At 50.1% G+C, this 22,968-nt stretch overlaps 1 protein-coding gene across 1 annotated transcript in view; it reads left to right on the top strand.

Annotated features, from left to right (window-relative positions):
* PAPPA (pappalysin 1) overlaps nt 1–22,968 on the top strand; it is a 215,232-nt gene that overhangs the window by 165,122 nt on the left and 27,142 nt on the right. The window contains exons 15-19 of the mRNA XM_053921287.2: nt 313–496; nt 6,157–6,367; nt 7,028–7,199; nt 15,882–16,029; nt 20,637–20,746. Of these exons, the coding sequence (XP_053777262.1) occupies nt 313–496; nt 6,157–6,367; nt 7,028–7,199; nt 15,882–16,029; nt 20,637–20,746 (825 nt within the window). The remainder of the gene's footprint in view (nt 1–312; nt 497–6,156; nt 6,368–7,027; nt 7,200–15,881; nt 16,030–20,636; nt 20,747–22,968) is intronic.

Raw genomic sequence — 22,968 nt, 5'->3', positions numbered from 1 at the left:
TGGAAATGATGACCTGGAGAACTAGGTAGCAATTAGGAGCATAGCCAAATTCCACTTATCCTCTTTCCAGCTGTGTAACTTGAGGATATTCACTTAATGTCTCTGAGCTTCAGTTTCTGCACCTGTAAAATGGGAACAGAAATGCCTGATTCATACAGTTGTTGGGATTAGATGTGAGCTAAAGTTAAACGCTAAGCATTGGTCTCCTGGTGCCCTGACGAGACTCTGAACTGTAGCCTGGGGGAGTAGGGAGTTTCCCCATATTTGGGATGCAGTCTGCCATCACTCACTGTACCCGCCACTGCCTTCTAGACGGGACCCAGCATCACAGTGACCTGCACCGAGGGCAAGTGGAACAAGCAGGTGGCGTGTGAGCCTGTGGACTGTGGCATGCCGGACCAAAATCACGTCTATGCCGCCATCTTCACCTGCCTCGAGGGCACCACCTTCGGCAGCAAATGCTCCTTCCAGTGTCGTCACCCAGCGCAGCTGAAAGGTATGGAGGGCCTTTCGACTGGGCTGCCCTGTGTCCTGTGTGGGAAGCCCAGAGGTGGCTTGCAGACTCTCCTTCTGGGCCTCAGACGCCAAGGGTTGCATGGCTTTTGTCTGCGCTCCTGATTTCTTTCTACTAATTGTACTTATGTAAACTTCCCTGCTGGGCAGCTAAGGAAAACTTAGTCTGTGGGTAAGTATGGCAGTGGAATCTCCTCCAAAATCTTGTGAATTTTGCAAGAAGAAAGGAAGGGAAGAAAATAAGGAGGGAGAGAGGGAGGAAAAGAAGATTAGAAGAGTAACATTTGGATTGATGTACTAGTTCTCTGGATATGATTAGGGCCCTTAGTAAGCCTAAGAGGTAAGTATTATTATTTCCATTGTCACAGAGGAGGAAATTGTCCAAGGCAACCTTATGAGTGGTGGGATTCATATTGGAGCCCAGGTCTTATCTTTTTCCAAAGCCAGCTGCTACTCTTTAAAAAAGGCTAGCTGGCAAAAGAAGACTGGGCTCAGATAGGAAGCGTTTACTGGTATCTTCTGGGCTAGGTACTAGGGGTATTAGGACATGTTGTATAAGACGTCATCTGGCACAGTTAAGAAGAGGCCACGTTTTGGAAATGAGTGAGAGGCTAGCCTCGGTATCCTACAATGCCAGGATTCGAAGGGCTCCCAGAGCTGATCAGGAATAACCAATTATTGGAAAGAAGGTGAAATTGAGGCCCAGTGAGAAGGATGGAAATCTGTGCACAATCACAGAGCAAGTTAGCAGTAGTATCACAATAAATGCTCTTGGCCTCCACCTGAGTGAGCAGTTTTGCATCTCTGCGCCTCAATACCCTCACTTGTAAAATAGACTTAGGAGTGCCCACCAAAGGGCCAGGTTGTGGATTCGAAGAGATGGCATACGTAAAATCCCAGAGGGAGAGACTGTGCTTAGTAAATACACACCTCCGAGAGGCACCCTTGTGAAGCCTTGTGCTGGGCCACTCTCCTGAACTCTTTGTCTCATGACATGCAGTCAAGTGCAGGCCCTGGGAACCTGGTATGACACAGGTTGCGCCACAAGCCCACTTGCCGCTTACATTCCAGGTGATTTTTTCTTGAATTTCACTTAAATTCCAAGCCTTCTTCAAGATGTATACCAAATATCATGAGAATTTGTAGCCTTAGAATCACTTATGCCAAAGTCCTTTATCAAATAAATACTATAAGCACAGACATAACCTATAAAAATGAACAAGGGAAAAGATACTCTCAAGTTAAAAAAAACAACACATCAAAATCATAAATGTTTAATGCAATGGCCTAAACGGCAACATTGCTTACATCACCTCAACTCAACTGTGTTGGATGCACTTGAAATTGACTCTGGAGTGGGGTGTCTAAAGTAAGCACGCCCACATCTGGCAAAGATATTTTTAAAAGACTTGCTTTCTATGCTGGTTGCTTTTTCTATCTCAGCTTTGCCTCTCTAACCTCAGATTAGTCTGTTCACTAGTTTCCAAAAGATACCCAGCACCATCGAGCACCTTCTGAAGATAGGCGCTGAGCTGGTTGGTCTGGGAGACTGGCCACCTCTGACAGTGCCCAGCAATGAACCATCTTGCCTGCCCTCACCTCTTATTCACCCCTTAACTTCTCCCTTCAGAATCCTGCCGCCACCTCCCTCCCTTTCGGAACTCCAAATTCTCTCTCCTTTCTCTGGCAGACACCCATCCATTTTTCTCAGAAGCAGATAGCCAGGGCCTGGAGGCTTCAGCTGGATCCTATGGGTCTCATCAGGCACCTTCCCACAAACAGGACCACCTCCTAAGGGGTATTTCCAGACAACCCCTAAAAGAATGTTTTATCATATCACCCTAGTATTTTGGAGATAGCAGAGTCTAGGATGTCATGAGGTCCAAACCACTACTGTGCTCTTTGTCCTTCTTCCTCTTCTTCTACTGTGACTTCTGTTTCTTACCAAGAAAAATAAAACAATCTCTTCCCAAGTTCACCAGCCCTAGCCTTCAGCTAATGCAGCCTCCTCAGTGTTTATTTGTCCTTGCTAGGGGCTGCAATTTTGTTTACTCAAAACAGTACAGTGGCCAATATATAGCCTTTCACATTCTAAACTGTTAGAGCTAGATAAGAACTCAAAGACAGCTTTGATTTACGGCCAGAGAGGGTAGTCGACTTGTTCAAGGTCACAGATACACTCATAATACTTCATACACTTAACAAATGGATATTGTAGGCCTACTATGTGCTTGGCACTAGTCCATATTCTAGAAATAAAAGAATGAAGAGATTGCGTTCCCTGGTGTTAGGATGTGGGCAGTGCCAACACTATGTATGGGGTACAAAGAGAACCAGACCTTAGGTCTCCTGGCACTTTCGTCCTCGTATTCTGCTCTAGGTTAATTTTAACCTTGAAGGCAATCCCAAAGAGATTCGGCCTTTTGTATAATCCTTGACGTGCCGTAAGACAGGCACATCCCTTTTGACAGTGTGTTTGTAATTGTAATATTCATTGGAGAGTGAAATTTCCTTCGGCACATTTGTAGACAGGCTGAGCAAGTTTTCCTTTCTTGACTTTAAAAGATGGACGAAGAAAGGTCAGGGTCACATAACTTTTTGGAAGCAAGACTCTGACATCAGCACTGTTCCCCTCCACAAGGGACCCCCTAGAAGACTCAGGTAGGGGAATGAGAAAGGGAGGCATGGAAGTGACTGAAGCATCAAGGGTCTCTTCTAAAGCCCATCACGGCTGTGGGCAACCAGAGCTCTGAGGCACTAGGGTAGAATATTCCTCCGTTACTGCAGCTCTGGAAACTGGCATGTGCATCCACCAACTCCGTCACTGGTTGAGTGCTACTTACAGGGTCACCCCCTCCTCAGGACTGTGAACTTGCTCTGTGTGCAGGCAGAACATGTATCCATGACCAGGACAAAGGGCCTCCCGCACAGATAGGGTTGTAGCTGCTGGAAGCATCCTTCAGAGTATGGAGATCAGGGCCAAGGCAATGTGGGCTGGGAATGGACATCATATGTCTTCAAAGCCACTGGCACAGTAGCGGCTGCAGCCGGGCATGGAAATGCTGATTCTGTGCAGTTCAGTGACTGCCTCTCCTGGTTTTGTTTGATGTGGGGTGGGAGCATGTCCATGGTCCTGAATCGCCTGCCTGCCTGCTTTAGTGTGGTTCTTTGGACCATGGCACAGGGTTAACGCCTGTTTACCCTCTCCCAGCATTTATATTTCTGGCTTGCTTCCCCCCCCCCCCCCCCCGGTCTCTGGATGAACATTTTGCAAATTTTATGTTATCTTGCCACAAAGGAACCGCAACTTTCACTTCCCCATTTAGGATTTGCAGAGCAGATAGGGGGTACATTTCAGAGCCCCAACACTTTTTCCGCAGATATTTTATCCTTCTTGGGAAATTTAGAGAGGGTGCTCTCGTCAGATCTCTTATACCTCCTCTTCCCCCTCACCTTTTCTATGCCCGGGCAACCCATTCCTCTGTTCCAATCACAGAGGCAATGCAGAAAGCAGCGTATAGGCGCTGATGTTCTGGAAGCCCTTGCTTCTGTGAAAGCGGAATGAATCATCCTTCCACACCCTTGACTCCTTTGACGTGCTGTAGAAATATCTGCAGTTTGTTTTTGCAGTATCACAGTTTATCAATGTGGGACCCTCTAGGGGTTTACAGACACTAAATTGTCTTGTGCTCACCAGATGAATCACACTGACAATGATGGGAAAGGGGGGAGGGGTAGGAGAAGCAGGGGAGCCAACATAAAATTACACAGTACTCTCTCCTTTTTCCTGCTTTATTTCTCTCCATAGTACTTACCGCCTTTTAGCACACTAAATAATTTACTCCTTGCTTTAATTTGTTGTGTTCCTCCCCATCCAATGAGAATATAAGCTCCAAGAGGACTGGGTTTGAGGTTTCTTTTTTTTTGAGTTTTGTGCACTGCTTTGTCCCAACATATACAATTGTAGTTGGTATATAGTGAATGCTACGTAGATGCTTGTTGAATAAATGAAGGTTTCTGTGCAACTCACGTGGTCCTTTCAGTTCTACTAATGTAGGGAAAAGGTTAGGAAGAAGGAGGGGAAGGAAGGAAGGCAAGCAGGCATGGGGGGAGTAAAAAAAGCAAATAAGGAATTGACAGCCCTTTTCTGGACATTCGTCATAAATGTAGTTTCATTGTGTCTTCTCATCACCATGGAAGTCAGGAGAGCCCTGACGGGTGTGCCTCAGTGGGTCAGGGGCATCATCCCACAAAGCAAAAGGTCGCCAGTTCAATTCCAGGTTAAGGCACTTGCCTGGGTTGCAGGCCTGGTCCCCCATTGGGGGGCATGCGAGAGACAACTGACCCATGTTTCTTTCTCACATTTATTTTTTTCTTCCTCCCTTTCTCCCTCCCTTCCCCTTCTCTAAAAATAAGGTAATAAAATCTTTAAAAAGCAAAAAAAGAAAGGCAGGAGCACTTGCTTTCTTTCTATAGATAGGCTATTGAGGTTGCCTCTCAGAATAAATAACAAGGGCCCTGCTGGGCATACAGAGCCAGCTTCCCATTAAAAATAATAACTGTCTTATAGTTACACAATGTTGGTTTTAAATTTCAGCTTTGCCTTTTATTAACTATGAGAACTTGGTCAAGTCACTTCCCTCTCTGAGTCTCTATTTCCAAATACAAAGCGTCACACCGCGAGCACAGCTGTGAGAATGCACGAGATTCTCATCACAAGATTCTCATCTCTCATTCACAAGAATGCACATCAAAGCACTCAGTACATAGTAACCATCGGCTCCATCCCATCCCTCCACCCCTCCAGCCTTCAAATCAGACCCTCCAGTCTCCAAATCCCAGATCCTCCCTCATGCTTCCAGCCCTGGCTGTCAACACCAGTCAGTGATCACCCAGAAGAGGAGAGTTTGATTGAGAAACCCAAGTTGTAGGTCCATCTCTCATTGTCTTGAGGAGGCCGGGGGAAGGCTGTGTGGATAATATACGACCTGGCAGGGAAAAGCCTCACTCCCCAGGTTTCATTTTTATGTGCAATGTTCCCCATCAGGCCAGCTTCCCAATGGCCATCAGCACGGCTGTCCGAGCTGGCACGGGCTACAGGGGACGTGCTGCTTTCTCGGCTGCTTTGGCAAAGCTTCACAAACCCTGGGGACTGACAAGAAAGTCAGACCTTCAGATAGCATGCTGCTGTCCCTTCCAGGCATGAAGGGCTCTAGGGTAAATAAGGGGAGCAGGGCCCAGTGAGGAGTAGCATCAGATCTCTCAGTAGATTCACATAGGAGCTTCTCTGTCAATTATTAGAAGGCAAGGGCTTGCATCTCCGGGCTCAGATGTACACCTGGCAAAGCAAGGAGGCCTGTGAGGTCTCCTTCCTATTGAGTAAAGAGGTTCAGGAGCAGTAGTCAGAAGCCTTGAACCTTAATTCAGTGTATACATGGGATAAGTCACTCTCCACGCTGGATCTCCTCCTCTTCGTGGCAGCTGTCTTGATCTCCCTAGGTTCCCAGGTTGTAAGTGGAAGGGTCTGAAATTATACATGGAGATCCTCTGGTTTTTCAGGTTGCCTTGAGTCCAGGCAGCCCGTGAGTTCACTTGGTTATCAGAGAACCCTGTCGGGTAAGCCCTCCTGTCTGTTGTTTCCAGGCAACAACAGCCTCCTGACCTGCATGGAGGACGGGCTGTGGTCCTTCCCGGAGGCCCTGTGCGAGCTCATGTGCCTAGCTCCACCCCCAGTGCCCAACGCAGAACTCCAGACTGCCAGGTGCCGAGAGAACAAGCACAAGGTGGGCTCTTTCTGCAAGTACAAGTGCAAACCTGGATACCATGTGCCCGGCTCCTCTCGGAAGTCAAAGAAGTAAGTGGGGCTGCAAACACAGACTTGCAGGTCCTGGGGAGCAGCAGAGCGGGGTCTGGCTCTCGGATTAGGAAGAAGTGCTACTTGTTTCTTTTCTGGACAGAAAACCCATTCTGTGCTATGGGAATCTTAAAGGACATTTGTATTAACTGCCTGGTGGCTGTGTTACCTCAAGCAAGTGACTTCACTTCTCTGGGTCTCTATTTTTCAACAAGACGAAGGTGATGTTAACAGTTCCACATAGTGTTATTGTGAAGGATAAATGAGAATGCATATGTAAAGCGCTTGCAAAGTGCCTGGCACCTAGTAATTGCTCAGTAAATGGTAGGTGTTAGTATCATCAGCGTCAGTGCTGATCAGAGCACTCTGGGGAGAAGGGAGAAGACAAGGACTTGTCTGGCTCGGGTTTTATTTCAGTTCCCACGTAACCACAACGAAATCTGAAACTCTTGCTTGCCCTTGTTGAAGGAATTCTATGAATGAATTTTCCTCAATCCCTACCCATGCCCCGCCACCCAACAGGACAGGTAGGGAACCTAGAATGGAAAAGGGAAATGAGAGGCCTGCTGGCTTTAGAGAAACTTGGGTGTCTTGACAGAGCATGGGTCTGGCCCTCCCTCTAGTCCCTGAGACGTCTCTTCTTTTATCTCTTCCTTGAAGACGGGCCTTTAAGACTCAGTGTACCCAAGACGGCAGCTGGCAGGAGGGAGCTTGTGTTCCTGTGACCTGTGATCCACCTGCACCAAAATTCCATGGGCTCTACCAGTGCACAGATGGCTTCCAGTTCAATAGCGAGTGTAGGATCAAGTGTGAAGACAGCGAGGCTGCCCAGGTAAGACTCCTTGAACTTCACATCAGTACTTGGGTACATCTCCTGTCCACTTACCAAAGACCAGCCTGTGTATTAAGAACCACTTGCTCCAGACTTGCTCCAGATGCCAGACTTATATAGTAGCAATATCACCAATGCAGAAGTTAAGAAACTGGATTCTAATGATCTTTCTTTATAACCTCTCTGGGCCTCGTTTTTTTCCCTGTAATGCCAGATTTTATTTGTTCAGAGATTCTTAGCTTAGAAAATATTTTAGTGTTGGAACCCTTATGAAGGACATCATATATGGAATCCTGGTGTATAAATTTGATCAAAGTTAAGTTATGTAATAGGAGTGACCGAGGTCAACTTTCTGCCACCATCATCACTGTATTCATCCCTCAAGTATTTGAAGTCACAAGACTACCACTGTCTTAAGACATTAGTTGCCTCCTCAGGCATAAAGAGAAAGGGGACCATATTAGACTAGGGGTGCAGTTTTGTTGAAAACTATGGGAAAAGAGAGAAGAGAAGGAGATAGCAGGGGCTGAACTTTTTCTCAATCCAAATGTAACTAAGAGAAAGCCCAATACTCTTGGCAGTGTCTGCTGGAGTTCTGTGACCTAATTTTCCTTAAACCTTACACATACCCACCCCCCACCACATACAACCCAGTAAAACATGTAAGGAATCAATAATGGGAAAGGAAATGAGAGGCCAAGCTGGCTCCAAAGAAGACCAAACTCCAAAATAAACTTCTCCTTGACAGACCCAACCCTTTAGGGTCGAACCTCAAACCCCATGCCTCCCAGGTGTGTGAGGATCTTCCTCCAGGTGAGGCCAAAGTTGTGCCCGCTGGGCCCCAGGGTAGGTTTTACCCTCGGTCAGTCCTTATTACTCTTTATTATTGGCTACCAAATACCAGGCACTGCCCAATCACCATACTCACCTCCTTCAAGTAATTCCCGAATCCTACCCATTCTTCCTCCAAGACATCTGAAGTTCTCATCTGTCTCCGATGCCACCACCCTAACTGAGGCCACCAAGCAACTTCCTGATCATCGCCCTCCTTCTAAGCCCTAGACTCTCTCCACCGTAGTGTCCACACTTCAGCCAGAGTGGTTTATTTAGAACATCATTCAGTTCTCTTGCTAAAAGCCCTTGTGAACCAGCATAAAATCCCAACTCCTCAGGGTGGCATTCAAGACCTTTCCTCTGTCCCCAGATAATTGATCTCACCTCTGCAATCACTCACCTTCTCCAGCTATATCCTTTCCTCCATGAACCCCTTCTTGGTGTCCCTTCCACTCTTGGGCTCAGTGCCCTTCTGCAGGGTTCCCCCTGCACAGCATGGCACACAGTGCGCTAAAATTCATTTTATGCCTCCTCTCTTTCCCCCCAGCCTCTTCTCCTGTCCCAGGCTCTAAAATCCTTGACCACGTCTTTAATCGTCCCTGTGTTTTCACCACTGGGGACAGTGCCAGGCACTTAGTAGGGGCTCAGAAAATGACAGGACGGGGCAAAGAGCTGCAGTAAACACCCAGGCCAATCTCCTAGTTCAAAAAACTAAGATTCAGAGAAGTCACTCAACCACCCAAGGTGACACAGCTGGGGTCCTCGGAGTCATAATCAAGCCCCGGGTCCCCCAGCTGTGGACAGACTGAATCCATAGGCACTACCTGAGAAGCCTTGGTAGTGTGCACTCACGGAAGTCTGTGTCCCTGAGCCACTCCCATCCTTGACAGCCGGGGAAGCAGGAGCGAGCGCTGGAACAAGCTGAGGCTGGAGATTACCACGGCCTCACACAGGCCGATCAACTTCCCTAGCACTCCCTTACATAAAACTGTTGCTAACAGTTACCCCGACTACTGAGCCAAATAATATTCTGGCCGTGGTCATGATATCAAACTGAAACCCAGCCTGCCTGGGGCTTGCCAAGTACCTTTCATGGCCAGTTTGTATTTAAAGGAGAGGAAAATGCAAATTTATCAGACGACTCAAGCAGTTCTGTTTGGCAACTCGTGGAGAGGCGAGACGCAGAGGAGCAGGGTATTGCTTGTCGGCTCAAAGAATGAGGGAACGCGAGCCAAATGGGCTCCTGATACAATTGATGTTTCTAGTTTGTACTGCAAATGAATTTCCTCTACCCTCAGACCAGGGGACTCAGAGCCAAATCTAGTATTCACCTCAGATCCCCTCTTGCTGCCTGTAAACACGCAGAAACGTACAGCCCAGAGCATCTTGAATCCAACAGCTTGTATGGAGCGGGAATTCTTTGCTTTCCAAACAAGTTCCAGATCTGGCAGAGAGGACGGGGGCTATGGCAGGGGAGGTTCACATTCTGTCTCCCACCACCACTAAAAGCAAATTAGCAAATAAAACCTCCATTTTATTGATTCCTTGGGAGCCAGGGTGGTGCTGGATCTGGTGTCTGAGTTCGAATCCTGGCTCCACCACTGACTAGCTGGAAAACTTGGACAAGTTTTTTAACTCTTCAAGGTTCAGTTTCCTCATATATAAAATGGTGGGGGGCGTTGACGATAATACCACCTACCTCATAGTTTGTGGGGATTAAATGAGGTAATGAAGGTAGTGTATGCCTCCAAGGACCCCCTGGGGTTGTGCAGCACACAGGCTGTGCCCCCATACACGGCAGCCCTGGGGAAGGCGCAAACGAACTAGCCTGCCTTCAAGGTCACTTCTAGTCGGGATCATCCCCAGTGCTTCCTGTGGGCTTCTACGGAACCAAACCACAAAGGCAGTAGCTTGAAAGTTGGCCCCAGAAAGTTCGAGAAGGGGGCATCCATCCTACATGAGGCCGGGGTGTGGAGAGGGAAATCAGTATGAACCATAAGGAAACCAGGCCTCTTGCTCAAATAGACCTGCAAAACATGTAGACTCTCTAGACCACAGGTGGCAAACACAACGCCCTAGGGCCGAATCCGGCCCCCCACCTTGTTTTATCCGGCCCAGCACCTTGTTTCTACCTGGCAGCAGCGCTGAGCTCTCACTTAACTGTTAAGGAGTAGTTACATGTATACAGCCCTAAAATTACACTCGGCCCTTTGAAGGCAACCGTGAGGCTGATGTGGCCCCCGGTGAACATGAGTTTGACACCCCTGCTCTAGACTGTCGCTGTCTGCTAGAACGTGGTGGGATGATAACATGTTCCATATCTGTGCTACGCAATGTAGTGACCGACAGCCACATGTGGCTGAGGAGCACTTAAAATGTGGCTGGAGTGAGCAACAAAATGTGACATTTTATGCAATTTTAAGTAGCTTGAATTTAAATGCCAACAGCCACACTTATATAATGGCTACCCTATTGAACAGTTCAGCTCTAGAATTTATAGCATTACCTTGTAAACCGAGACAAAGAACTTTAGTAAGAACAGCTTTTTTTCATTTTAAGTGCTTCCTGGAAGCCAAACTGGTATTGCAGACTTTCTCTTATTTTGACAACTCACTGTAAACCTTTGGAAAAGAAACAATATGCCCATTTTACAGATGAGGCAGGAAGGTTCAGGAGGTTGAGTGCTTGCCCACGGTGCAAGTTAGTAGGCGATGTGAACAGATGCACAGCCCTGTACTTCCCACTGCGTTTCCAGGGCAGAGTGGCGGCAAAGGCAGGGTTCATCCCCAGGTGACTGGGGAGAAGTGCTAATGGTCTCAGCATTAATCCAGCTCTGATGCTCCTGAGCTGTCCGAGGTGATAATTCAGCCTCAGTTCTTGTAAGAAGTACTGTGGGGGCTTACGGGAGTGGGCCATCTCGGGATGGGGACAGGGTCGGTGTGAGATGCATGCACAGAGGCTGCAGCAGGAGAAGAAAAGGCTGAAGGTGCTTTGTGCATGAAGTCAGGCACTTAATGGTGGGTTTTTGGCACCTCAACAGGAGCAAGAGAAAGAGGGTGGGAGTGGAATCAATATGCACTCCGTTCCTTACATGGATCGCAGAGGGTGACTGTAAAAGCCTTTCTGCCGCTGGTGGCATGCAGCTGGCCCTGCCTTTCTGGGTTCTGCTGTGGACACAGGTTAGCTCTCGTGTACAATGCCTCCGTAAGCAGGGGCCATGTCCAGTTCCAAGGTCAGCAAGCGCTTGCCCAAGCACCCAGGGCTTCCTAGAGGAAGTCAGAAACATCACAGACCCATGTGGTATTAGCAGTGGGGAGGGTCTCGGAGGTCTGCTGGGGCAACCCGCTAATTTTATAAGTGGTACCACTGGAGCCCAAAGAGGGGAAGGGACTTACCCCAAGGCACACAGCAAACAACCAGCAGTCTTTTAACTAACTCAGCACACAAGCCACATTTTTCTACTCACTCTGTACCTAACTTGGAGGAAGCACACGCATGTGTGAGGGCATTGATTGGGAACAGAGGCAAATAATTAACAGCAGCTGCGATTTATTGGGCATTTACTCCACGCCAGTTGCTGGGCTGAGTGCTTTACAGAGACAACTTCATTTAAGCCCCACAGCAGCTAGCATTACTGTCCCATTTTACAGATGAGGAAGCTGTGGTTGAGTGAGGTCAAGAGGTTTGCCCCAAGTTGTACAGCTCGGGTGTGATAGAACGGAGGCTGCTGTTCTTAGGCCAGGCTGCCTCCAGGGCTCAACTACGTAAATCCTGCACCACACTTCCTGGTGCTGCCTTGCCCTGATGCAGCCGCATTTCTCTCTGCCATTATTTTGTTTATTTTTATGTCTACTATGTAGAAGAAGCCTAACTCTCCACCTCCCCTCAGCTCCTCTCCCCTCCCCCCGTATCTCCAAAACGTGGGTGGTGGCTGGGTTGATTCTGAAGCACCCTCAGAGACAGTACGCTGAGTGGCCAAGAGCCTTCGCTGACTCTTAGAAAGCCCGATGTGTGTGTGGTCAGCTCTAACGCTTCCCATAAGGTAACTCACACGATCCTCACAGTGACTCTCAGGCAGTGGACACCATGCCCATTGAACAGTTGAGGAAACTGAGGCATAGAGAAGTTAAGGGACATGGAGAGGATGTTGTAGAGAGGAGGTTTGGCCCCAGGCCGTTTGGCTTAAGTCCATACTCTTAACCATTACACTAGCATCATTTCAAAACTTACTTTTTCACCTTCTAGCGGAGCCTTGGTTTCCAAATCTGTAAAAGAGACATCATTTCTACTCGACTGCATTGTTAAACGGATTTTTTAAAAGATTTTATTTATTTATTTTTAGAGAGGGGTAGGGAGAAAGAGGGAGAGAAACATCAATGTGTGGTTGCCTCTTGTGCACCCCCTACTGGGGCCCTGGCCCATCACCCAGGCATGTGCCCTGACTGGAAATCAAACTGGCGACCCTTTGCTTCGGAATCCAGCACTCAATCCACTGAGCCACAGCAGCCAGGGCTGTTAAAAGGATTTTTAAGTGTGCGGAAAGCACTTGGCACACAATTGGTATTTCATTATGTGATTATTCTGAGCCTTTAGCTCTTTGTAGACCTGTGTAGCTAAAGAGAGTTCAAGAGAGCACAACATACTTTTTTTGCAGACAGATGCCCAGGCCCAGAGAAGCAAAGTGTTTTGCTGAGGGTTGCTCAGCCCTCTTGTCAAAGATTTCACCCCATTGTGCAAAACTGTGCATTCAGAGCCAGATACACCAGTGGGCTCCCTGCCAGCGGTCTCGGGGCTTCCCAGATAGGATGCTCAATGTCAGGTCTTCTGTGATCCAACTAGATTCAACATCAAGGATCTACTCTGAGGATCTTCACCAGATAGTAGGCAAGCCCTGAGTGCACCGAGATCTAGTCCCGAAGGAGGGTTTGAAAATACAGAGAGGATCCAGAAAGTCTGCCGTGCAGATGGCACAGCAAAGGGGTGGTGGTGGGGAGCAAGAGAAGCATGCTGGTGAGGCAGTCTGACTGCGAGAGCAGAAGGAAGGCCGTGCACGTATCGAGAGATGGGGCTGGACCCACGTGGTGTCTGGGTTCCACCTAGGGAGCCTCACAGCTAGCCTGTGAGCAGGCCTCATTTGGGAGGCTAAGGCAGCTTAGCAAAAGGAGTCTTTAAAGCAGATTTAGTCAAAAGCACAAAGTTCCAGAGGAGCTGGGCAGGACGGGGAGAAAGACGGGAGGCAGCAAGACCAGTGCCTTCCTTCTCCCACCTTTTATGGTGGAGCCTTCCCAGTTTGAAATTCTCCGGGCAGATTCCAGCTAGTTCTAATACATTTTCTGCTGCAAACCAAGCTCCCCAGCCAGCTCTGGCCCCCTTAGTGCTGAGATCTGCAGCCCTTCAGGGGCTGGAGGCCAAATGCATCATAGCTTTGGGCCAAGGCTACAGGAAATTGGGGTCAATTTCCTACTCCCCTGTGGGCCCAGCAGAATCATGGGGCCTGGGGCTCCGGCAGGGAGAGTTGGGGTTCTCTGAAGCCATATGAAGCCTCTTAAATTTTCCCTGAGCTCACACAGAACATCTCAGGGTGTACACTGAAGTCATGTTGTGGCTGCATGCTCAGAATGGGCCACCCTTCACTCGTGGACACAGAGGCATCCACTGAAATTGGTGACTCCGGAGAGGCCCAGAGAGGGGCCCTCTTTTCTTGTCTGAATCCTGCCTCCTTGCAGCTGTTTTCCCAGACCAGGAAGCTTGAGCCAGCCTCAGGCCTTTCAAGGAGCTTGTGCCTGCAGTCATTCATTCATTCCCTCATCTGCTCACTTCCTCATTTACTCACCTATTCATTTATTTCCTCATCCATGCGTTCATTTATCTTTATTTATTAACCAAATGCATTCCATGTCTCTCTACCTATTCATCCCACCTTTTGTTAAACAAATCGTCCTTAAATGAATAAAAAATATCTGCCGAATGATGAGCGAATGAATGGAGTGGCCAGAACCTATTCAACATTGCAGAAGGCCCTGAGGCTACGCACATGAATAGGGCACCTTCCTGGGCTTTGAGGAGCTCATCCCTAGGTGGAAACAGGTGATGCAAAGAGGCAACGCCTCTCAGAGACCTTAAGGTAGTTCGCTCTGCGGAGTTGGGGCGCAATGAGGACAGGATGGCTCGGGCCAGGTGATATATATATGGGCGGGGCCAGGGGTAGGAAACAGCAGACAGAGGGGGCAATGAGCACCACAGAAGCAGGGCTGAATGAACCAGCTTATACTGTATTTGACAATGCAGGCAATTTAAACTGAAGTCAAGGTTGGTGCTAATGCTGCAGGGAGCAAGAAGCAAGAGAATGAGACACAGTTAAGGCTCGGGGGTGAGGGGGAGGGACCCTGGGGGCCAGACACAGGGATTTCAGTGGAAGCTTAGGGGAGTGCCAGTCATCCCACAGACTGTTCCACTTGTGGAGTGTGGTCACCTCCCCTGACCTCATATACTTTCTCTCCTTATCATAAGTTTGAAAGAGGGAGAGAATAAACAGCTTGTTCTCAGGTAGATGGACACCCCATGCAGAAACTCCCATGGTTCTCCATTCCCAAGGGGCAGAATCCAAATGCAAGCTGGCCCCACACCTTGTTGATCTTACCAGCTTAGCCTCCCCCATTTGCTCCCTTGGGTCACAAGACTGGTGGGGTTTGGGGACTCTCTGCTGCTTACTGTACTTCCTTGCATTTGCACATGCCCTTTGGCCTTCTAGAAATGTCCTTCCATCCCTGTTCTGCCTAGGATTTTACATGTCCTTGAAACTCATTTCTGTACATCACCCCCTCTGTGAAGCCTTCCCTGCTTTCCCTCTCACAACCAGGAACTGTCCCCGTGTACTCACAGAGCCGTCACCGAGCACAGTTGCACTGATGTGGCTGGCTGCTCCCACGACTCTTTCCCTCCAGCTCTGTCCTGGCTCACTTTCCTTTTGGACCGTACAAAGCTGGGCATAGAATAGGCACTAAGAAATGGTCCTTGAATTCACAGCCAGTCCTGAGGTTTCTACAGAGCAGGACTTCCATTAGGACCTTAGACACTGAAAGGGGAGAAAGAAAGGGCCGTGTCCACAGGCTGCACTTGTCTGCCACGTTGCAGAAGACCGAGGAACTGTGCATTGCTTGCTTTGGAGAACTGAGGCAGAGAGAAGTGTCCCCACACTACCCTCTTGGTGCCATTATTAATGGGATGGGATGGGATGGGATGGGATGGGATGGGACAGGATGGAATGGTGCTGAAGGAAAGAAGGGAAGGGGAGGAGAGACAGGAAATGCTCGGGAAGACAAAGCTTCTCAGCCAGGCCCAGGTTGCTGAGTTAACACAGGACGGAGGCCTGGCCTGGCATGCGGTCTCACTGGCTGACAGGAAGCAAGCTTTGGTGTGTACCTGCCTCCTCACCAACAGCTGCAGGACCTGTGCTCTCACTCACTGCAGGAGCTGGGGTGCATTTCGGCCCCTATCTCTTCAGTTAGAAAAACCAACGGAGGAAACAAGCCCCAGAGATTTCTGATTGAAATCTCTGAAAGGACACTAAGCTAGGACTTAGGCAACCTGGAAATTAGACTCCCTGGGGAGCTTTGAGCCAGTTTCTTTCCACACTGAGTCCCTCCTCAGACTCCCCATCTGTAAAGTGGACATAAGACCAGTGCCTCTATTTTTGGGTGATTGGGTTTCCACCGGTATTAAGAAATTGTTTTGTAACCCTTTCAGAACTCTGGGGAGATGAGAAATGGTTTTCTTTTAATTTTGAGAAGCTTAGGTTGAGGCTGAGAGGCATGCCTTGGTCCTGACTGTGTCTCTGTTGGTATTCAGGGACGTGGCAGCAATGTCATCCACTGCCGGAAAGATGGCACCTGGAGTGGCTCCTTCCATGTCTGCCCGGAGATGCAAGGCCAGTGCTTGGTCCCGACCCAGCTCAACAGCAACCTCAAACTGCATTGTCCTGAAGGCTATGCCATAGGTAAGATGGGTGCATGGGGTCAGTGTGAGAGGGGCAAGACCTTCCAGAAACCCAGGGCTAGGGTCTTGCTGGGTAGTTAGGAACCTCTACCATATGAGGCCCTGTGTGAGGCACCAGGGAAACAGAGATGGATGGGACCAGACTTCTGCCTTCCAGAGAGAGTCAAGGACACGGATGTTGTCGACGCAGTGCGGGTGGGGGTGAGTGGACACAGTCACTCTGGAGTCCAGAACTGCCGATCCGTGCTCCAGGGGACACAAAAAAGCCTCTCAGAGGGACACTTACACAGGGATTTAAAAGAGCTTCTTGGGGGCGGGGGAGGGAAAGAGGTTCTTGGGCAAGAAATGATATTCCAGACAAAAAGAACCATGTGGTGGGGGAAGGAGATAAGAAAGCAATAGTGGTACAGTGTGGCTGCCTTTATTATTAATCGTAAAATTTGCATAACACTAATCATTCACAAGGACCTACTGTGTGTTAGGCCCTGCATCAAGCACTTTACAGGCATTATATCTCATCCTCTCAATAACCATCAACAATTGAGAACATTGAGACTTGAAGGGAAAACAGGACATGCTCCAAAGCCTGAGTCCTTTCCATGGTGTCTCAGTTGCCTCCTAAATGAGGATAAATAAATAGCAGTTTCAAAATGCCATCTGTGTGGTGATAGGCCAGTTTGCAAAATGCTCACAGTGAGGGCAGACAGGCCAGGGTTCGATGCCAGGGGTTTGCCTGGTTGAAACCCAGAGCCTGGACAGATGCATTAGTCACAGGCTCTGAGGCTTTCTGAGGAACTGGGCGTGCACTGAGTCTAAGCTCAGCCGAGGACAGTGGTGCTGACCTTTTGGGCAGATTCCCTAATTGACCATGATGAAAAGCCCAGGGAATTGAATGTCCTTTCTCATGGCCAGCGTGATTTATGGGACAATCACCAGGCATGTCTGGAGCAGAAGGTTATCTGTGCACACACTCACTCCCAGTCACACAGAGCCAGCGTGTTCTGCACCCAGAAAATGAGTTTCCACTTCCTGTCCAGAAACGAGGCCGTGGTTGGAGTGTGGTGGTGGGTGGGGCCTGACCACTGCTCCTGGAGGTGGGAACACAACCTCAGAGCACAGAAGTCCTTCACCTAAACTTCGAGTGGAAATCAGCACTCCCTCTGGCCTTTAGTCCAGAGGACCTGCTCCTCCTGCAAGAGCCAGAAATGCCCTAGTGCATGGTGCCCTCTGTGATGGTTCAGAAGGTACTTTAAATCCTGCAGAGCCACCGATTCAAAGGACCCTGACAGGAGCGTTCCAGAGGGCTGGGATCTCGTAGAGCCCACCAATATAGACATTCTAGAAGGTTGGGGCAACAGGTGAAGCAACAGCGAGTCCAGTTGGCTGCTCCTTCCCAAGGCCGATGTTTCTCTCCATCATCTCTGGTGGGTGTACATAGCTCTAGGCACGTACGTCTGTGATGGGGTCCCTACCACCAACCTACTCAGGACGTGCAGGGGAATATCTAGTCACACTCGTGACTGGCTTTAAGAAGCCCTGGCAGAAAAACACTGATTAAGTTACTGCTATTTTTAAAAACCTATGCAAACGGACTTTCTTTATGTCTACAACCACTGATACCTTCAGATATATTCACACACACATCGATAAACACAAGCACAAATGCTTAATAATGAGACGTAGACCCAGACACACATCATTCAGCAAACTCATGCCTAGCAGGCACACGGCAGCCAAATGCCACACAAACACATGCACACATGGCTACACATAGCACTCACTCCCATGTGACACATGACTGCACATGCATCACGGGCACAGACACGTCTCATGCCCCAAGACATGTCAAACACACAGAAAGATGGACAAAAGGCAAACATAGCTCACACATGTGCACAAATACATCCTGCGCCCACTTTGTACACACACCGCTTTCCCACGTCCCAACCACACTCAGGTGAGCCACACTACCTGGCTCTAGAGGTAGGCAGAGGTATAGCAGTAGATGCCTTTACCCACTGGGCTTCTTCATGGTCAAAGCAGAAGGGGAAAGAAGTCTGTACGACACTGGAACCTGGGTGACCTTCCCTCCCCTGCAACCCTAGCTCATGCTGCCATGCAGATGCCCCATTTATGAATACGGTCACCCAGGGTGGGGCATGTGGCAGAGGTCAGAGAGAAAAAGCAACACAGGACACAGGGAGAAGGAAAAGGGGAAGCAGGTTTCCCTCTGGACTTGCAGCTCCCTCTCCCTCCTCACCTCCAAAGGCTGCTGGGACCTCCCTCCCTGGGGAGGGTCTACCTCACAAAGGAGAGGGACGTGCTCAAAGCCCTTGTAAACAGGGGCGAAGTATGTGTGGGACTTGGGGGGGCGGCACTGGAGGCATATCTGGGCCACCCAGAGCAGCTCCTTTGGGCCCCTCCCCAACAGGGCAGGGAGGCTTCTGGGGCAGTTAGGAGCCCTTAGGAAGTTGCTACTGCCACCAACGCTACCACCCTCCCTGCTCCTGGAGAAGGAGAGGCAGGCGGGGGCCTGGTGAGATCACTGCTGTGTAATGATGCCAATTAGGGCTCATCTATCACAACACAGCAGCCTGGTCCTGAAGCCCAGAGCTGCCCAGGAGAGGGGGAGGGGTGTCGAGACAGGAATGAAGACAGGGCTGCTGCAGAGGGCAGCGACGGCCTCCTGCGTTGACCAGACTTTTCCCTTTCTCTCCCCTCTTGCGATAATTCAGCTTTTGTCTGCTTCTCAGAGGCTGCCTCTTCTTTTTCCAGAATCATTTTATCATCGCTCCCTAAAACTCCCTCCAAACGGTCTCCTAACAAACACACAGCACTGAGGTCCCCCCTCTGCTTAGCAAATTTCCCCCTTTATTCTCATCACTCATCTTTGTCTTTTTATGTCTCCTCCTCTGGCTCTTACCCATTCCTGTCCCCTTCCACTGCTGGCTTCCCTTCTCTTCCTCTGTGAGGCTCCATCATACCCGTCTTTGGGCTAGAAAGGTGGAGATCCAGGATTCTAATCCATGGCCCCCTACTTGCCAGCTCTGGAACCTGAGCTCTGGGCCCATAGCTCTGTCACCTGTGAAAGAGGTGTGGTGACATCTGTCTCACTGGGCTAGATTTGCAGGACAATGAGCAACATATGGAAACCACTGGGCAAGGCAGGAATCTCCCCCTTCTGGGCCCAGTGTCTGTGCTTAAAGTGAAGAGGTTCTAGAGGTTCTTCAAGGAGAAATCCCTGGACTGAGGGCTCTGTGTACTAGCCCTGTCCCCGCTGGTCATGCACGCCTTCATCAGCTCATTACCTGATTCATTTTTGCAGTTCTCTATATTACTCTCCATGCAGTCAGTCATTTATTCTTTCACTCTTCCATTTTCATGCTCACTTCCTCCTTCGTAAGGTACCTACACACCTATTCCTCATTCACTCCTTGGGTCATTCATTCACTCACTCTTTTCCTCCCCCGCTATGCGCTCACTCACTCAACATCTCTTTCATTCATCTCACAAATACTTGCTGAGTGCCTGCCATCAGCTATGTGCAGTGCCAGGCTCTGGGCATAGAATGGAGACCGCAGAGGGTGCTGACCTCATGGAGTTTATGGGGCAGTGGGGAAGAGAGCTATTGCTACAATGTAACAGTCACCAAGCCCATGGGAGAAGGCAATGTGCCAAACTTGTCATGGGTGTATGTGAGGGGGGTTCGGCCTGTCAGGAAGCATGGAGGTCTTTTCTAAGCGGGACTGAAGGGTCAGTAGTAATGCATGAGTTGAAGAAGAGTGGGGAAGGTCTGGAAGGCCCAGGGGAGGAAATGAATGCAAGCTCTGAGCCAAGACAAAGCCCTGAGCTGAGATCACCACTCGTGCAATCACCATTCACTGGCTGGTGCTTATTGAGCAGTCCCTGTGTGTCAGGCACCAGGTTGGGCCCAGAGAGGAAGCTGCCTCACCCCTGCCCTGCCACGGCAGCACCATAACTTGGAAAGGAGGCACCAGGCGGCTGGGCCCACACTGGAATGAGACTCACCAGTGCCGAACACCACCTTCCCTCGGCTGCACACAGCAGGGCAGGTTTCCTGGAGGATTTGAACCAGCCCTCGTAGCCAGTGGGATTTGGCTGTGAGAAGGCAGGTGGTGGGATGATTCAGGAGGAGAGAACAAGAACAGGAAGACAGAGGCGAGGAAGTGTGGGGCTCAGAGGGAAAACCAAGCAAGTGCAGGCCAGTTGGACTAACCAAAGTGTAAAGGTAGTTCGTGGGAGATGAGGTTGACCAGATTACGCGAGGCCTTGAATGCCAGGGAAAGGTGACTGGACTTTGTCCTAGATGTGGGGAACCTTGGAAAGGTTTCAAGCAGGGGAAAACCAAGACCACAGGAGGCCCGGGGCCAATAACCGGTGGGTGCCAGCTGAGTTGGAGGCAAGAGAACAGTCAGGGAGACCAGAGGCAGCCCTGCTGGGGAGTTTACGCCCTTCCACTGTTCTCAAGGGGGGCAGCCCAGTCCACTGGGCACCAGGGAGTGGCAGAGCCCACACCGTGCAAGAATAGCCCAGGAGCACCAGGAGCTTGGGGGCTGAACCACCACTTCCTGCTCTGTTTCCCCGCAGGTTCCGAGTGTGCCACCTCATGCCTGGACCACAACAGTGAGCCCATCATCCTGCCAGTGAACGTGACCATACGTGAGATTCCCCACTGGCTGAACCCCACCCGGGTGGAGGTAAGTGACGGGCTGCCTGCCTGGGGCGAAGGGGAGGAAAATGACTGTTTCGAACACTTACTATGGCCTGGCCCTGCATTAATGCCTTTAATACTTTACCAAATTGTCAGGCCTGCCTGTGGGTGGGGACTTGTTCACAATCACTTCTCTAGTCCCTAAGTATTTAATACTGTCCCTCTGTTGGACCCTGTGCTAAGAACCTGTTCCTCACTGTCCCACTGAATCCTGTGACAGCCTGGGAATGAGAGGACGGATGTTTCTAGCTTACAGATGAGGAAACTGAGACACGAACACAGAAGCAGAAAGCAGAGAGTCAGGTCACACACCTGTGTCTGTCTGTCTGTCTAGAAAGCCCGAGCTCATGAGAATGGTGCTGTTGGGCTTCTCTAGTATTGGATAAGCTCTTGGAGGGCCCTCCACATTCCATAGCCTAGATCTCTAGTGTCTCTCCCCATGATTCACTCATTTGGTAGAAAGCGATTATTGTGTGATACGGGGAACTAGCAACACCTATTGTTTATGAAGCACCTACTATGTTCATGTGCCCAGCACTTAGCACACAAGACTGCATTTAAACCCCAGAATGGTTTTATGGGGCCTGGGGGGCAGCACTGTCTATGTTCTCGACTTGTGGGCACTGAGATCTCAGGAATGAGAGCTCAAACCGAAGCCTGCGCCCAAGTGCACAGAGCTGCTCCAGGTGCCAGGCTGGCTGGCCTGGCCAGACCATGGAAGCTGGGCCTCCTGGCAGCCAATGTCACTGCTGGTTCATCTTTGGGGCTGGCCACTCCCACTTTCTTTTATGTGATGAGTCAGGGGCCCCCAGCACTGAAGTGGGAGCCTGCTCTCGTCCTCCACAGCAACACACATCCCTGGCCACAGGTACCAGTTCTGGGCACTGGCTCCTTACCCCAGAGAAAGTGGGAGAAGGAGGCAAGAGATGCAGGGCGAGGTTCAGCTGTGGTTCCAGCCCAGCCTTTCTGCCTGGGGTGCCAGGAGGCCTTGCTGTCTACCCGCCTGTGGCAGATCACGCCCTGGATAGCTGGCAGAACCCGATACTAGGTGTCCTGTTTCTCAAATGAGCCGAGGACATGATTGTGAGGGCTTACTCAGCACTCCGGGCCTACACACCTGGCGCTGGACCTGGACACTCTCTGCCCCCGTGCACCCCAGTGTTCTCCCCAGCGTTCTCCCCTCCTTCCTGCTTCCTCTTTTTCTTCTGCTGCTGCTCTCTGCCCCATCTCCAACTTCATCTCCTTTTTGTGCCTTTGTTTTCACTGTTCCTCTTCCCTCTCCTGATACTACTGTCACCTTGCTCTGTCTCCCCCCCCCATTTTATCCTCCTTGAGCACCCCCTCCGTCTCCCTCCTCTCTCTCTCTGCCTACGACTCTCCCACACATCCACCAGACAGCCCCTGTTTCTCTAAGCTCACACTCCTTCACCCGTTTTCTCCCCTCAATGTGCCTTCCCCATCCCTAACCCAGAGTCCCACATAGATTCTCACTTAATGCCCCAGTGAACGCCGATGGGCTATACCAACCCACTAACAGGCACAGAGCCTTTACTTCCAAATCCCGAGGAAGTCAGTGATCACCAAGCCCAAGCCCCTCATTCTGCAGATAAAGAGACCGAGGAGCAGAGAGGAGGGGACTAGGCCAGGCCCCCACAGGAGGCAGAGCCAGGATCCTCGTGGTTGCAGCTCCTTGCCCACCCTGCCTCCCTCTCTCTCTCCTACCCTGACTTCCCCAGGCCCAAAGGCAGGGGATACACTCGCACATGGGGCAGACCCAGGAGACTGAGCTGTACCCAATACTGCAGGGCTCCTGTGCCAGATCTAGACCATGTTCCCCTGGCCCAGCTTCCCCTGGGGCCTTTTCTCTGCAACACCCCCCACCCCACCCGCGGGTGAATTCCCACCCTTTCTCCTCTGTGAGCCCTGGGCACTAAAGAGTTCAGTTATAATTCACTGTGAAATAAATCCAGGGATTTGAAAGCCTGCAAGCCCCCCTCCCCAGTTGCCCACCCGCTGCCTGCCCGCCCCAGCCCCCACCCAGTTCCCTGGTCTGCCGGCCTTTATTGATGCCGGCCTACAGAGAGAGCCGTAACGAGGTTCAGACCTTCACCAGTCTCCGGAGGCCTCATTATCCAGGAGGAAAAAAATGTGGTAGAAAAAGGGAGGAGGGCGAAGGGCAGAGATTGATGATTTCCAGGAATACAGCAG

This window comes from Desmodus rotundus, chromosome 1, assembly GCF_022682495.2.
Source record: "Desmodus rotundus isolate HL8 chromosome 1, HLdesRot8A.1, whole genome shotgun sequence".
NCBI classification, from domain to species: domain Eukaryota; kingdom Metazoa; phylum Chordata; class Mammalia; order Chiroptera; family Phyllostomidae; genus Desmodus; species Desmodus rotundus.
This window is presented reverse-complemented; position numbering and strand designations above follow the sequence as displayed.